The 13,043-nt window shown below is 40.2% G+C and overlaps 1 protein-coding gene across 5 annotated transcripts in view; it reads right to left on the reverse strand.

Moving 5' to 3' along the window:
* The window catches only part of GPATCH8 (G-patch domain containing 8), a 116,371-nt gene that overhangs the window by 17,662 nt on the left and 85,666 nt on the right, over positions 1–13,043 (reverse strand). For all 5 annotated transcript variants that reach the window (XM_010353981.2, XM_030922882.1, XM_030922885.1 and 2 more), the window contains one exon: positions 11,006–11,149. In XM_010353981.2, coding sequence (XP_010352283.1) covers positions 11,006–11,149 — 144 coding nt within the window. The remainder of the gene's footprint in view (positions 1–11,005; positions 11,150–13,043) is intronic.

Here is a 13,043-nt window from a genome sequence, read left to right on the forward strand (position 1 = left end):
TGGTTAGGAAAAGCCACGTTACTGAACATTAGATGTAAATTATTTCTTTTACCATATGCCTATTAGTAAGTGATGAAAATTAATTTTATTCAGTAAGAAAAAGGCAAGTATTTGGTAACAGAGAAAATTAGATACTAATGCCAATTACAGAGAGTGAAAAATTGAGAGAAAAATAAATAAATACAAATTATTTTTATTCTTATTTTTGAGACAGTCTCTCCCTCTGTCACCCAGCCTGGAGTGCAGTGGCATGATCTCAGTTCACTGCAACCTCTGCCTCCCACATTCAAGTGATTCTCGTGTTTCAGCCTCTCAAGTAGCTGGGATTACAGGTGCCACCACCATGCCCGGCTAAATTTTTGTGTTGGGATTACAGGCGTGAGCCAATGTGCCCGGCCCAAATTCTTTTTTTTTCTTGAGACAGCCTCACTTTGTTGCCCAGGCTGGAGTGCAGTGGCGTGATCTTGGCTCACTGCAACCTCTGCCTCCTGGGTTCAAGTGATTCTCCTGCTTCAGCCTCCTGAAAAGCTGGGACCACAGGCGCCTGCCACAACACCGGGCTAACTTTTTTCTTTGGAGATAGAGTCTCGCTCTTTTGCCTGGAGTGCAGTGGTGTGATCTCAGCTCACCGTAGCCTCCGCCTCCTGGGTTCCAGCAATTATCCTGCCTCGGCCTCCTGGGTAGCTGGGATTACAGGCACGTGCCACCACGCCTGGCTAATTTTTAGTAGAGATGGGGTTTTGTCACGTTGGCCAGGCTAGTCTCAAATTCCTGACTTCAAGTGATCCGCCTGCCTTGGCTTCCCAAAGTGCTGGGATTATAGGTGTAATCCCACTGTAATCCCAGGAGCCACTGCGCCTGGCCAGGCCAAACAGCTGGATATCAAATTAATTTGTCATAAAATTACCATGTTTTGCTATTTTCAGGAATTCAGCAAAATGCCTTAGAAGTATGGTATATATTCTTTAACAGCACCAAGTAGGCCTGCTTTAAGACATTTAGGTATATATATAGAACATATACATATACACATACATATGTATATGTAGTATATATTTTCATCACCACCACCACCATGAAAACTTAAGCTGGTTAATGAGGTTTTAAAAATGATTTAGAGATATAATTCATATACCCTAAAATTTACCCCACTCCCCTTTTTTGGAGACAGGGTTTTGCTTTGTCACAGAACTAGAGAGCAGTGGCACAATCAGAGCTCACTGCAGCCTCGACCTCCCAGGCTCAAGTGATCCTTCCCACCTCAGCCTCTCAAATTGCTGGGACTACAGATGCACTCCATCATGCCCGGCTAATTTATTTTTATGTTTTGTAGAGACAGGATCTCCATATGTTGCCCAGGATAGTCTCAAACTCCTGGGATCAAGGGATCCTCCTGCCCTGACCTCCCAAAGTGTTGAGATTACAGGCGTGAGCCACTGCTCCTGGCCCCAATTCACACATTTAAAGTGTCAAATTTAGTGGGTTTTAGTACATTCTTAGAATTGTGCAGCTATCACCACTATCTAATTTTAGAACATTTTCATTACTCCCAAAAGAAACCTCATACCCATAAGCAGTTACTCACCATTTCCTCTCTGCCTAGCCCCAGGAATCTACTAATCTGCTTTCTGTCTCTATACATTTGTTTATTCTAGACTTTTCATATAAATAATACAATATGGGGTCTTTTGTGACCAGCTTCTTTCACTTAGCATACTATTTTCAAGATTCATGCATGTTGTATATACCAATAAGTCTTTCCTTTTTATTGCTGAATAATATTCCACTGTCCAGATGTATCACATTTTATCCATTTACCAGCTGATGGACATTTGGGTTATTTCCCTTTTTGGCTATTATGAATAATGCTGCTATAAACATTTTTATGCAAGTTGTTGTGTGGACATATGTTTACACTTCCCTTGGGTATACACTAGTAATATGGTAACTTGTATTTAATGTTTTGAGGAAGTGTCAAAAACTTTTCCACTATCTTTTCACTATCTCATTAGCAATGTAGGAGGCCTCCAATTTCTTGATCTCTTCTCCAACACTTTGATAGTGTATCATTTTTATTTTAGCCATCCTAGTGGGTATGAAATGGTATACATCAATTTTGTGGTTTTGTAGATAATGAGTTTTAAGTATACAGGTGGTTGAGTATCCTGTATTTGAAATACTTAAAACTGAAAGTGTTTTAGATCTTGGGCTTTTTTAGATTTTAGAATATTTCATTGTATATTTACTGCTTAAGCATCCCAAATCTGAAAACCCAAAAAGTTCCAATAAGCATTTCCTTTGAGTGTCATGTTGGCATTCAAAAACTTTTGGATTTTGGAGCATTTTGGATTTTAATTTTTTGAATTTGGGATGCTCAATCTATATTTACATACCACTCCAAGAACATATCTGGGGACAAAGATTTGCCCCATAGGTAAAATCTGAAGGCGGATAAGTCACAAGAGTTGCTTGGGTTCAAAGCAAACGGCACAGCAACAACCCAGTTCAGAGCTCTCTTTACAGTACTGTCACTAAAGAACTTATTACTTAGGTTGGTTTAACTTTTCAGACTACAATAGAACAAAGAGTCTAATCCCAGAATCTCTACCACAGTGCATCACTGTGATAAATTAAGTGTAAGGGGCAGAAAGGCTGAAACTGTAGAACAAAAGTAAGGCAGAATCATTTTTAGTCAACTGGGATTGAGTGCCAAGATGAAGAACAGTTAGAAATACATAACAAGAGAACGCCTGGTTTACCTGGCAACATTAGGGTCCTGAAGCATCTGTTTGAGGGTTACCCCTAATCACAAAAGCAGACAGCTCCTCTAAGCAGAAGGGGACTTTTTCAACAGTTTTTGTTTTTGTTGTTTTTGAGACAGAGTCTTACTCTGTCGCCTAGGCTGGAGTGTAGTGGCACTATATTGGCTCACTGCAACCTCTGCCTGCTGGGTTCAAGCAATTCTCCTGCCTCAGCCTCCAAGTGGCTGGATTACAGGCGTGTGCCACCACTGCCGGCTAATTTTTTAAAATATTTTTAGTAGAGATGGGGTTTCACCATGTTGGCCAGGCTGGTCTCGAACTCCTCACCTCACGTGATCCACCCACCTCGGCCTCCCAAAGTGCTGGGAATACAGGAGTGAGCCACCACGCCTGGCCTTCAGCAGATTTTTTCAAGGTTACCTATGTTGAGATTGCTGGGTATAAGTTTACTCCCAACATAAGCAGAGGGGGGTGAGTACATAAGACTTAACAGATGAAAAGGCACGAAACATGCTCAAGTTTTGGAAGACTGGCCAAATGATGTCAATTTTCTTATTACGCAAAACAGACCCCAAGAAAATGGTATGAATAGTGGTATAAAGTACCACTGAACCCAACATTTTCACTCTCTGCTATAGGTTATTACAATAAAACTACAACATGTTCAAGTGCTGAGATGCACTCCTTTCTTCAAACCTGTGTTGTTTCTTTTTTTTTTTTTGAGACAGAGTCTCGCTCTGTTGCCCAGGCTGGAGTGCAGTGGCCGGATCTCAGCTCACTGCAAGCTCCGCCTCCTGGGTTTACACCATTCTCCTGCCTCAGCCTCCCGAGTAACTGGGACTGCAGGCGCCTGCCACCACGTCTGGCTAGTTTTTTGTATTTTTTAGTAGAGACGGGGTTTCACCGTGTTAGCCAGGATGGTCTCGGCCTCCCAAAGTGCTGGGATTACAGGCGTGAGCCACCGCGCCCGGCCCTTGTGTTGTTTCTTAAAGCACAATCTCTTAAGAGAACTGTGCTGTTTAAGTAATATATGTTACCGGGTAATGAAACAGTCAACTAAGAGTAAATAATCCTATCAAAAAGCAGTTGCAAACAGTTTAGACAAAGGTAACTAAATCATGTATTAACAGATTATATTCTGTACAAATCAGAATACAGTCACTGGTGGCTGCTAGAGGCTTCATCTGTTTTAGTTCTGCTATTTAAAGCTCAGGGAACTACTGCTTTTGTTCACAACTGAAACAGACCTTGGAATTAAATAAGACTTCAGTCCTTTTAGAAAATGTAAAAAGTATAGGAGTTTTCATACTAAAGGTATTTTAGCAGAAGAGGGAGGCTAAAAGCATCTTCCTCTGACTGAGAAATTGAATCCTAGAGTTAAAGGAATTTTTTTTTTTTTTTTTGAGACAGGGCCTTGCTCAATATATTACCCAGGCTTGAGTGCAGTGGCACGATCTTGGCTCATGGCAATGTCCACCTTCTGGGCTCAATCAAACGATCCTCCTGAGGAAAACTCTAAATTTCTGTTCCTTTGTAATGTACGTTATTGTGTAACAAAACCACCATCAAGTAAGGGTAAGTAATCTTGTCAAAAAGCAGATGCAAACAGTTTAGATAAGGTCAATCCTGTCAAAAAGCAGTTGCAAACAGTTTAGACAAAGTTAACTAAATCATGTATTAATAGATTCAGCCCTTCCAGTAGCTGGGACCACAGGCAACTGCAACCACATCCAGCTAATTTTTGAGGGGATTTTTTTGTAGAGACCAGGTTTTGCCATGTTGCCCAGGCTAGTCTCGAACTTCTGGGCTCAAGTGATCTGCCCGTCTCAGTCTCCTGAAGTGCTGGGATTACAGGTATGAGCCATTGTGCGTGCCCTAAATAATTTCTGAAGATGCTTTACAGTACCAGATTTTGATAATCTGGATCAGACAACCAGAGATTGAAATCGCAAGGAAGTTGGTCCCAAGATTATTAGCAAGGAGGCAGCTTTTCAATGTGCCAGTTCCCCAGTATCAGTCAGAAGCCATGGGAACCTGTGTGGGAAGGAAGGAAAAGCATAGGCCTGAGTCACAAATTCAAATGTTTACAGGAGTTTGGCAGGTAACACAATGAGTCACACAGATTGGTGTAAGAGAAAAGATGAAGTGGAGATCACAGCTAGTTGGAGAATGAGCAAAGAGATGGCCGCTGTTCAGCTTCAGTCAACTGTTATGTTGAAATGTAGGCCCAATGTTGTCTGATAATTTTAATTTTTCAAGATAAGCCAAAGCCTAAATTATGTAAAATCTAATTTTTAAAATTTGGGAATCAACTGAAATTAAAAAGGGAAAAACTAATAACGTGAAGGCCAGATAAAATATATCTGTGAGATAATTTGTGACCTCTAGCTTATGTACTAGAAGGACCTTTAGTAGCACAAACAGGAGGCTAAGATTGGAAGAAAAATCCTGAGTAGGCAACAACATACAAAGGAAGCAGCCAAAAAGAGAGAAAGAGAGAAAAGAAAAGAAAAAGAGGAAGGAAGGAAGGGAGGAAGGGAGGGAGGACTGACTATAAAGGTGGTGCTGCTATTAATTTACTTTTGGGAAACAATATTCTTTGGAGTTTGAATTTTAGGCCCCTTGAAATGCTAAAGAAAATGATTCCACTGTCATATTCATTAGCAGACAAATTTTTAAAAAAGGTATGCAAAATAATTAAGGAGGCAAGGAGGTAGGGATAGAAAAATCTGTAGTTTCAAATTTGTCTGTAACTTATACTAAGCCAACAAAGGCAGGTGATGATCAGTGCTAATGTCTTTTTTTTTTTTGAGACGGAGTCTCGCTCTGTCACTCAGGCTGGAGTGCAGTGGCATGATCTCGGCTCACTGCAACCTCCACCTCCCGGATTCAAGCAATTCTCCTGTCTCAGCCTCCCTCCCCAGTAGCTAGGACTACAGATGCGTGCTGCCATGCCCAGCTAATTTTTGTATTTTTGGTAGAGATGGGGTTTCACCATGTTAGCCAGGATGCTCTCTATCTCCTGACCTTGTGATCCGCCAACCTCGGCCTCCCAAAGTGCTGGGATTACAGGCGTGAGTCATGGCACCTGGCTAATCAGTGCTAATGTCTATTGAGCATTCAGGTGTATCAGAATTAACTCATATAAAAAGAAATCATACATTGGGTTTCTTCAGAAATGGAAAGGCCTACTCTGAGAGATTTCAAAATGTAGAGATTTCAAAATGTATTAACATCGATCACTTGAAAACTAGGGTTAAACTACTGAAAAAAGCCAAAATACCTAATCAGCTTCTGTATCTCTGAAGATTAAGTTGGGTCTTAATATTTTTGTGTTAATGACTCTTTATAAAATCTTGGAAAATCTGAGAAAAACTAGTGAAGAGAAAGAGGCACATAATACTCCAGCATCCTGTCAGGAAACAAACAACCCAAACTTTGAATGAAGGTGACCATATAGCTCCTTTTGGAGAGATTATCTGTGCTTATTAAAGGGAAGGATATGTTTAGGATCCTGCCTCTACTATAGTTTACTACTAACATAATACATTATTTCTCTGAAAAATATTAATGGTGAAAAATCTGATAGAAGATGTAAACTAGGGGTTGCTAATACAGGGTTGAAAGTACTTACCTATTATCTCAGATTCATAATAATCCTGTGTGCCTTCCTGGAAGACAAGACAGGGTGTCTTTATGATTTTAGAGCATGAATTTGGAAAAATGGTAGGTCCATTTGTATGTTAAGTTCATGTCCATCAAAGAGGAATGAAAAATATGTCCTTCCTCCTGTTAGGGGTTATTTGGCTGTGTTGTACCAAGGTCAATTAAAGATTCCTTAGAAATTCTTTTTTTTTTAATTCTCTGAGACAGGGTCTTGCTCTATCACCCAGGCTAGGGTATAGTGGCATGATCACAGCTCACTGCAGCCTCAAACTCCTGGGCTCAAGCGACCCTCCTGCCTCAGCCTCACAAGTAGCTGGGACTTACACTACATGTGCGTGTCACCACATCCGGGTATTTAATTTTTTTTTTTTTTTTTTTTTTAAGAGAGACAGAGTCTTACTCTGTCACCTAGGCTGGTGTGCAGTGACACAATCATAGCTCACTGCAGCCTTGAACTCCTGGCCTCAAGAGATCTTCTTGCCTCAGCCTCAACTGGGATTACAGGCATCAGCCGCTGCACCCAGTGGGTTTCTCAGACATTCCAAGTTCAGGGAAGAGACGAACTATGAAAAATTTAGTGCTGTGCTTCTTTTGTTTATGTATTTACAGCATTCTGTTTTGAGATCCTACTGTTTGTATTACAACAGCAGTATGAAGAAAGGTGAAAAAGCCTACCTTTCAAGCAAATGAAGAACATTTCACCAAAACACAAAACAAAAACCAAACTTGTACTACATGGGTTTTTTAAATACATAAGATGAGCTTTTGATTAAGATGAAGAAATAAACTCACATGCATTCATTCATCATACCAGCTAAAGATTTTTCCTAGACCAGGGTTCATAGATATATATTCTGTATTAGTGAATAGGCAGTCCATGAGTTCTCCATGGGTAACCCTTAATTTTGTATTTTTATTTTGATGATACTATAAAAAAGAGTAATAAGTGAATATTCTGGATCATCTAGGTGAGCACTTTATAAATGTTTACAATATAACTGGGGATGTAAAATGACAATAATTTATTTGTACTAAGGTTAAATGATACCACAATATCATATATATACACAAAAGTTTTTAATTAATTCTGATGGAACAGGGTTTTTAACCACAGCACTATTAACTGCCATTTTGCCTCTTTGTTTCAAGGGTCTTTCCTGTGCATTGTAAGATGTTACCAGCATCGCTGGCCTCTACCTACTAGATGCCAGTAGTATCACACCCTTATTGGGACAACCAAAAATGTACAGAGACTTTGCCAAGTGCCTCCAGAGTGACAAAATCTCCCTAGTTTGAGAGCGAATGCAATAGAGAAAAGTGGTGGGAGAGCTGAGGTAACACAAGGTGTGCAGGAGAATAAACATGTCAAATTCAAATGAACCAAAGATGTAACAATTTCTACTACATTCAGGTTGAGGACAGTGTCACTAAAACATCATCATATATCACATTAATGTTGTCAATAAGAATTTTATTACATTGTAAATCTGTTTTGCTTTAGTTTTTTTCCCTCAAAAGGCAAGTCTATACGTTATTCAAATTTGAATTATACTTTTTCCTGGTTTACTTTTTTCTTTATTTTTGAGATGGAGTCTTGCTCTGTCACTTAGGCTGGAGTGCAGTGGCGCCATCTCGGCTCACTACAGCCTCCGCCTCCCGGACTCAAGCAATTCTCCTGCCTCGAGTAGCTGGGACTACAGGCACATGCCACCACACCTGGCTAATTTTTTTGTATTTTTAGTAGAGATGGGGTTTCACCAAGTTGGACAGGCTGGTCTTGAACTCCTGACCTCAACTGATCTGGCCTCCTTGGACTTCCAAAGTGCTGGCATTATAGTGCACGAGCCACCACTCCTGGCCTATTTTTTTCTAGTTAAAACTTTCTTTTTCGTTACAAAAATTAGCCAGGCGTGGTGGCGCATGCCTGTAATTCCAGCTACTTGGGGGACTGAGGCAGGAGAATCACCTGAACCTGGGAGGCAGAGGTTGCAGTGAGCCGAGATCGCGCCATTGCACTTCAGCCTGGGCAACAAGAGTGAAACTCCATCTCAAGAAAAACAAACAAAAAAAACCTTTTTTTTTTCTTTTTTTGAGACGGAGTCTCGCTCTGCCACCCAGGCTGGAGTACAGTGGCATGATCTCGGCTCACTGTAACCCCTGCCTCCTGGGTTCAAGTGATTCTCTTGCCTCAGTCTCCTGAGTAGCTGGGATTACAGGTGCCTGCCAAGATGCCCTGCTAAGTTTTTTGTATTTTCAGTGGAGACAGGGTTTCGCCATGTTGGCCAGGCTCGTCTCGAACTCCTGACCTCAGGTGAACTCTACCTCAGCTTCCCAAAGTGTTGGGATTACAGGTGCGAGCCACCGCACCTGGACTTTTTTCTAGTTAAAACTTGACTCTGAAGTCATCAACTAGTGTGTATCCTTTCTTGCTTTTTTTTTTTTTTTTTGAGACAGGGTCCTGCTCTGTCACCCAGGCTGGAGTGCAGTGGCATGATCTTGCTTCACCGCAAAATCCGCCTCCCAGGTTCAGGCAATTCTCATGCCTCGAACCCCAAAGTAGCTGGGATTACAGGTGTGTACCACCATGTCCAGCTAATTTTTGTAGACAGGGTTTTGCTATGTTGGTCGGGCTAGTCTAGAACTGGCCTCATGTGATTCTGTCCACCCCGGCCTCCCAAAGTGCTGGGATTACAGGCGTGAGCCACTGCACCTGGCCTAACCTTTCTAAATGTCCTTTTTCTGCCTAAAGTATCTTTTCTGTTAATATATCAGATATTTCTTGATTGAAAAAATTCTCAAGAGCACCAAAACTTGGGTATATACTTAGATACTAAATGTCTTAATTAAATAAAAATAACCTGAAAGAGTTTTTTATTTATTTTGTTTTTTTGAGACAAGGTCTTGCTCTGTTGCCCAGTGTGAAGTGCAGTGGCATGATCATGGCTCACTGTAACCTCAAACTCTTGGGCTCAAGCCATTCTAACACCTCAGCCTCCGGAGTAGCTGGGATCACAGACATGTGCCACCACACCCAGCTAATTACATTTTTTGTAATTAGCTTAGATTGGGGGGCAGGTCTTGTACATTACTCAGGGTGGTCCCGAACTCCTGGGGTCAAGTGATCCTCCTGCCCTGGCTTTGCAAAGTGCTGCGATTACAGGTGTGAACAGCCGTGCCTGGCCTGAAATTTTTAAATTATAAATAGACTGAAAAACTGGAAAAGGTCCTGGATAGAAGTATTCACTGTTGTACTTTTCTTTCCTGAAAAACAAGTCTTTGAAAGAGTAAAACAGTAACTGCCAATACAGCTTGTCTATATATATATATATATATGCTCTGTAAATTTCTCTTCTTCGAATCAAGCAAAGCTGACAATATATTAAGAGAACATTCACGGCCGGGAGTGGTGGCTCACACCTGTAATCCCACTGCATTCCAGCGTGGGCGAAAGAGCAAAACTCTGTCTCAAAAAAAAAAAAAAAAAAAAAAAAAATGTCCAAAGGTGTGTAGTGAGTTGAAAAGTCGTCTTGAATATAAGTCCATTAGTGGAAGAATCTTAAATTGGTTAGGTATGGCTAAATGTGGGAGACTGTTCCAAAAAAATATAATACCACAACCAGCTTACAATTTCTCCCCGTTCTAGGAAGAATAAGACTTGGTCAAAGATTGCCTTTTACCTGTGCACTGAAATCTTATGGGTGGCTGGAAGATGAAGGTTAAAAAAAATCTTAGTTCAACAAGTCCAGCTTAAGAGATATCATTCCAATGTTCATATATTTACAAGTTTAACAAATACAACTATTGCACCCCCCAAAGACCTAGTAGTTATGTTAAAGTCACCCAAGATCAAACGGCTTGAAATTCTTTAATAAGCCAGAACTGTCCTATAGGTGTAACAATTTATTTTCCCCTTCTAAACTCTCCCAGGGTTTTGCCTTCTTCTGTACACCAGTAACTAGTTAAGTACAATTTTCTCTTCTAAAATGATGAGGTGGCAGCCGGGGGGCGAAGACTGCAAAGAAAGTGTAATTCATTTATCAGCTCTTCAACATGCATCATCAGAGTTTTTGTTAAAGTTAAGATAGCATCTAATTTTATTTTCCTTCTCAAAATTTATCTAACTTCCAAGGTATACTGAATTAACAAAATGACTTAATAATAGAAAATAGTAGCCAATAAACAGGGAAATTGAAAATAACACATTCTGCTGAATAACTCTTCAAAGTTTAACACGTTAGGAAAAGAGAAGAAATGGAAACAAAGCTCCCAGTGACCCTCAGCTGAATTACAAAATTAAATAAAAACTTATAAATTAATAAAAGGCAAAAACATTATATATAAGATTTACAAAACACAATTCGTCAAATAGTGTATATGTGGGAGTGGTGGGCTGGAGGGGGTGTCTATGCCAGGATTTCTGCCACTGAAAAAATAAAGTGTGGTGGATGACTGCACATAAAGATTGGCAGACACAAGAAATTACAGACACCAAGTTTTTGGGGGTATACTCATAAAACTCAATTGTTGTAACAACAGATAGGTACCTTCTTCTCTGTTTGCAAGTAACTACAACTCACCTGCTTGTGTGCATGATCATAGGAGTTGATATGGTTATCGAATTCCTGATGTTTCTGATATTGCTTATCACAGAGTTCACAGTAAAAGTTGGCTCTGAGGTCTTCCAAGGCTTTGGCAATTGCCTTCTCTTTGTCAACATAATCCTGCAAGAACCACGAAATACAAAGAAACAAAAAATGAACTTGGTAAAACTTTAAGTGAATGTTATAAAGAAAACAGTCATCTGAGAAGACAAAAAAGGGCTTTTCATAATATTTAGTGGTACCAGTAAAAGCTGGATGAAACACAAGTGGTACTTTGGTGGGTAATTCGTGTGTCATCGTACTAACAATTGTCTTCAAATAAACAAATGTTTAAAAGGACTAAGGATGCTCAACTGATAAGTGTAATGCAAATATTCCAAAACTCCCAAAAAGTCTGAAATCTGAAATACCTTTGGTCTCAAGCATTTTGGATAAGGGATACAAAACCTGTATTAATATTCTAGTTTTTAGACACTAAGGCAAAAAGCAGTACCTGAGTCTGTAGCCAATGATGGAGTTAAATATTCTATGGTCATTCTACATATAAGCTGCACTGCTTGGAAAGCCAACCCACAGATATGTGTTATCTGCTAGTCTTAGCGAGATTTAAAACTGTAGGACTCTTACAAGTGAGAGGCGTTTGGAGAAAAACAACAACAACAAAAAACTGTGTGACTGACTAAAAGGCAATCCAATTTGCCTCAGCAGTTTCACCTTAAAAACTAGATATCAAAAGACATCTCAAAAAGAAAAAAATTAAAAGATACCTCAAAGCAAGTTGAGTATATTCATTTGCTAATGTCGCACAGAAGGATGAGAAAGGGAGAGGAATGCTAAGTGACTACTTGCTTGACTTTTAGAGCAGGGTAGGTGCATTACTTTCAGAATGAGCAACTCCTTCTAGCAGATTGACCTAAAAAAGATAAGTCTTATCTCAAAGACTGTATCTACAGTTTCAAAGCAGCTCTATCATCTCCCACAAGAGCTACTTAATCAGTAAGCAAAAAAGGTTGTATTTTCTGGAGTGGCTGTATTGAACTAATTTGGATAGACTTATTAAAACTGAAAAGTGAGTATGTCTAGCACATTGGTATTTTTGCTCTATCTAATCCTTCACATTAATTTTCTTTGAGAGTTCCGGACAGTTTCATGTTGTCTGGCTGTTAAACAACTTGTGGCTTTTTTGCCCAGGCTAGAGTGCAGTGCAGTTCATAGCTCACTGCGGTTTCCACCTACTGGACCCAAGCAATCTTCCCACCTCAGCCTCCCAAGTATCTGGACGTTTACCAGCAAACCTAGCTAACTTTTGTATTTTTTGTAGAGACGAGGTCTCACTATGCTGTCAAAGCTGGTCACGAACTCCTGGGCTCAAGTGATCCTCCCACCTTGGCTTCCCAAAGTGCTGACATTACAGGTGTCAGCCACCACATGTGGCTGCAAATTTAAGCAACAAAACTACAGTTCCTGGTATGAATGTAGCAGTATAGGTAAACAGCTTTGATTTTCTTCTTGGGTATTATAAAAACAAAATTATGAATTAAAAAAACCCGACCAACAGCATTCAGAAGAACTGGGCAACAGGTATGATCTGGAGAATGAAAAACATGCAGAAGGAAAGTTAAGCTCTTTATAGAATCCGAATGAGGGAAATGTAGTAGAAGCCACACAAGGCAAAGTTAAGCAATATCAAAAAAGCCAAAGGTGGCAATTTCAGAAAATAGTAAAACACGTATCCTGTACATAAAAGGATCCTCTGAAGTGAATATACCTACATCTCTTGCACTCATCAAGAATTTCTGAGATCTTCGAAGAACAAAGGGATGAACTTGGGTTAGCGGGGATGGGGAAACACGCAGTACAAAGAATGCACATAGAGAAAAGCAAAAAATTCTGCCCAATTGTGGCAGATCTAAGAAAAGGCTGAGGCCGGGTGTGGTGACTCATGCCTGTAGTCCCAGCACTTTGGGAGGCCGAGGCAGGTAGATGGCTAGAGCTAAGGAGTTCAAGACCAGCC

Source organism: Rhinopithecus roxellana, chromosome 19 (genome assembly GCF_007565055.1).
Source record: "Rhinopithecus roxellana isolate Shanxi Qingling chromosome 19, ASM756505v1, whole genome shotgun sequence".
NCBI lineage: Eukaryota > Metazoa > Chordata > Mammalia > Primates > Cercopithecidae > Rhinopithecus > Rhinopithecus roxellana.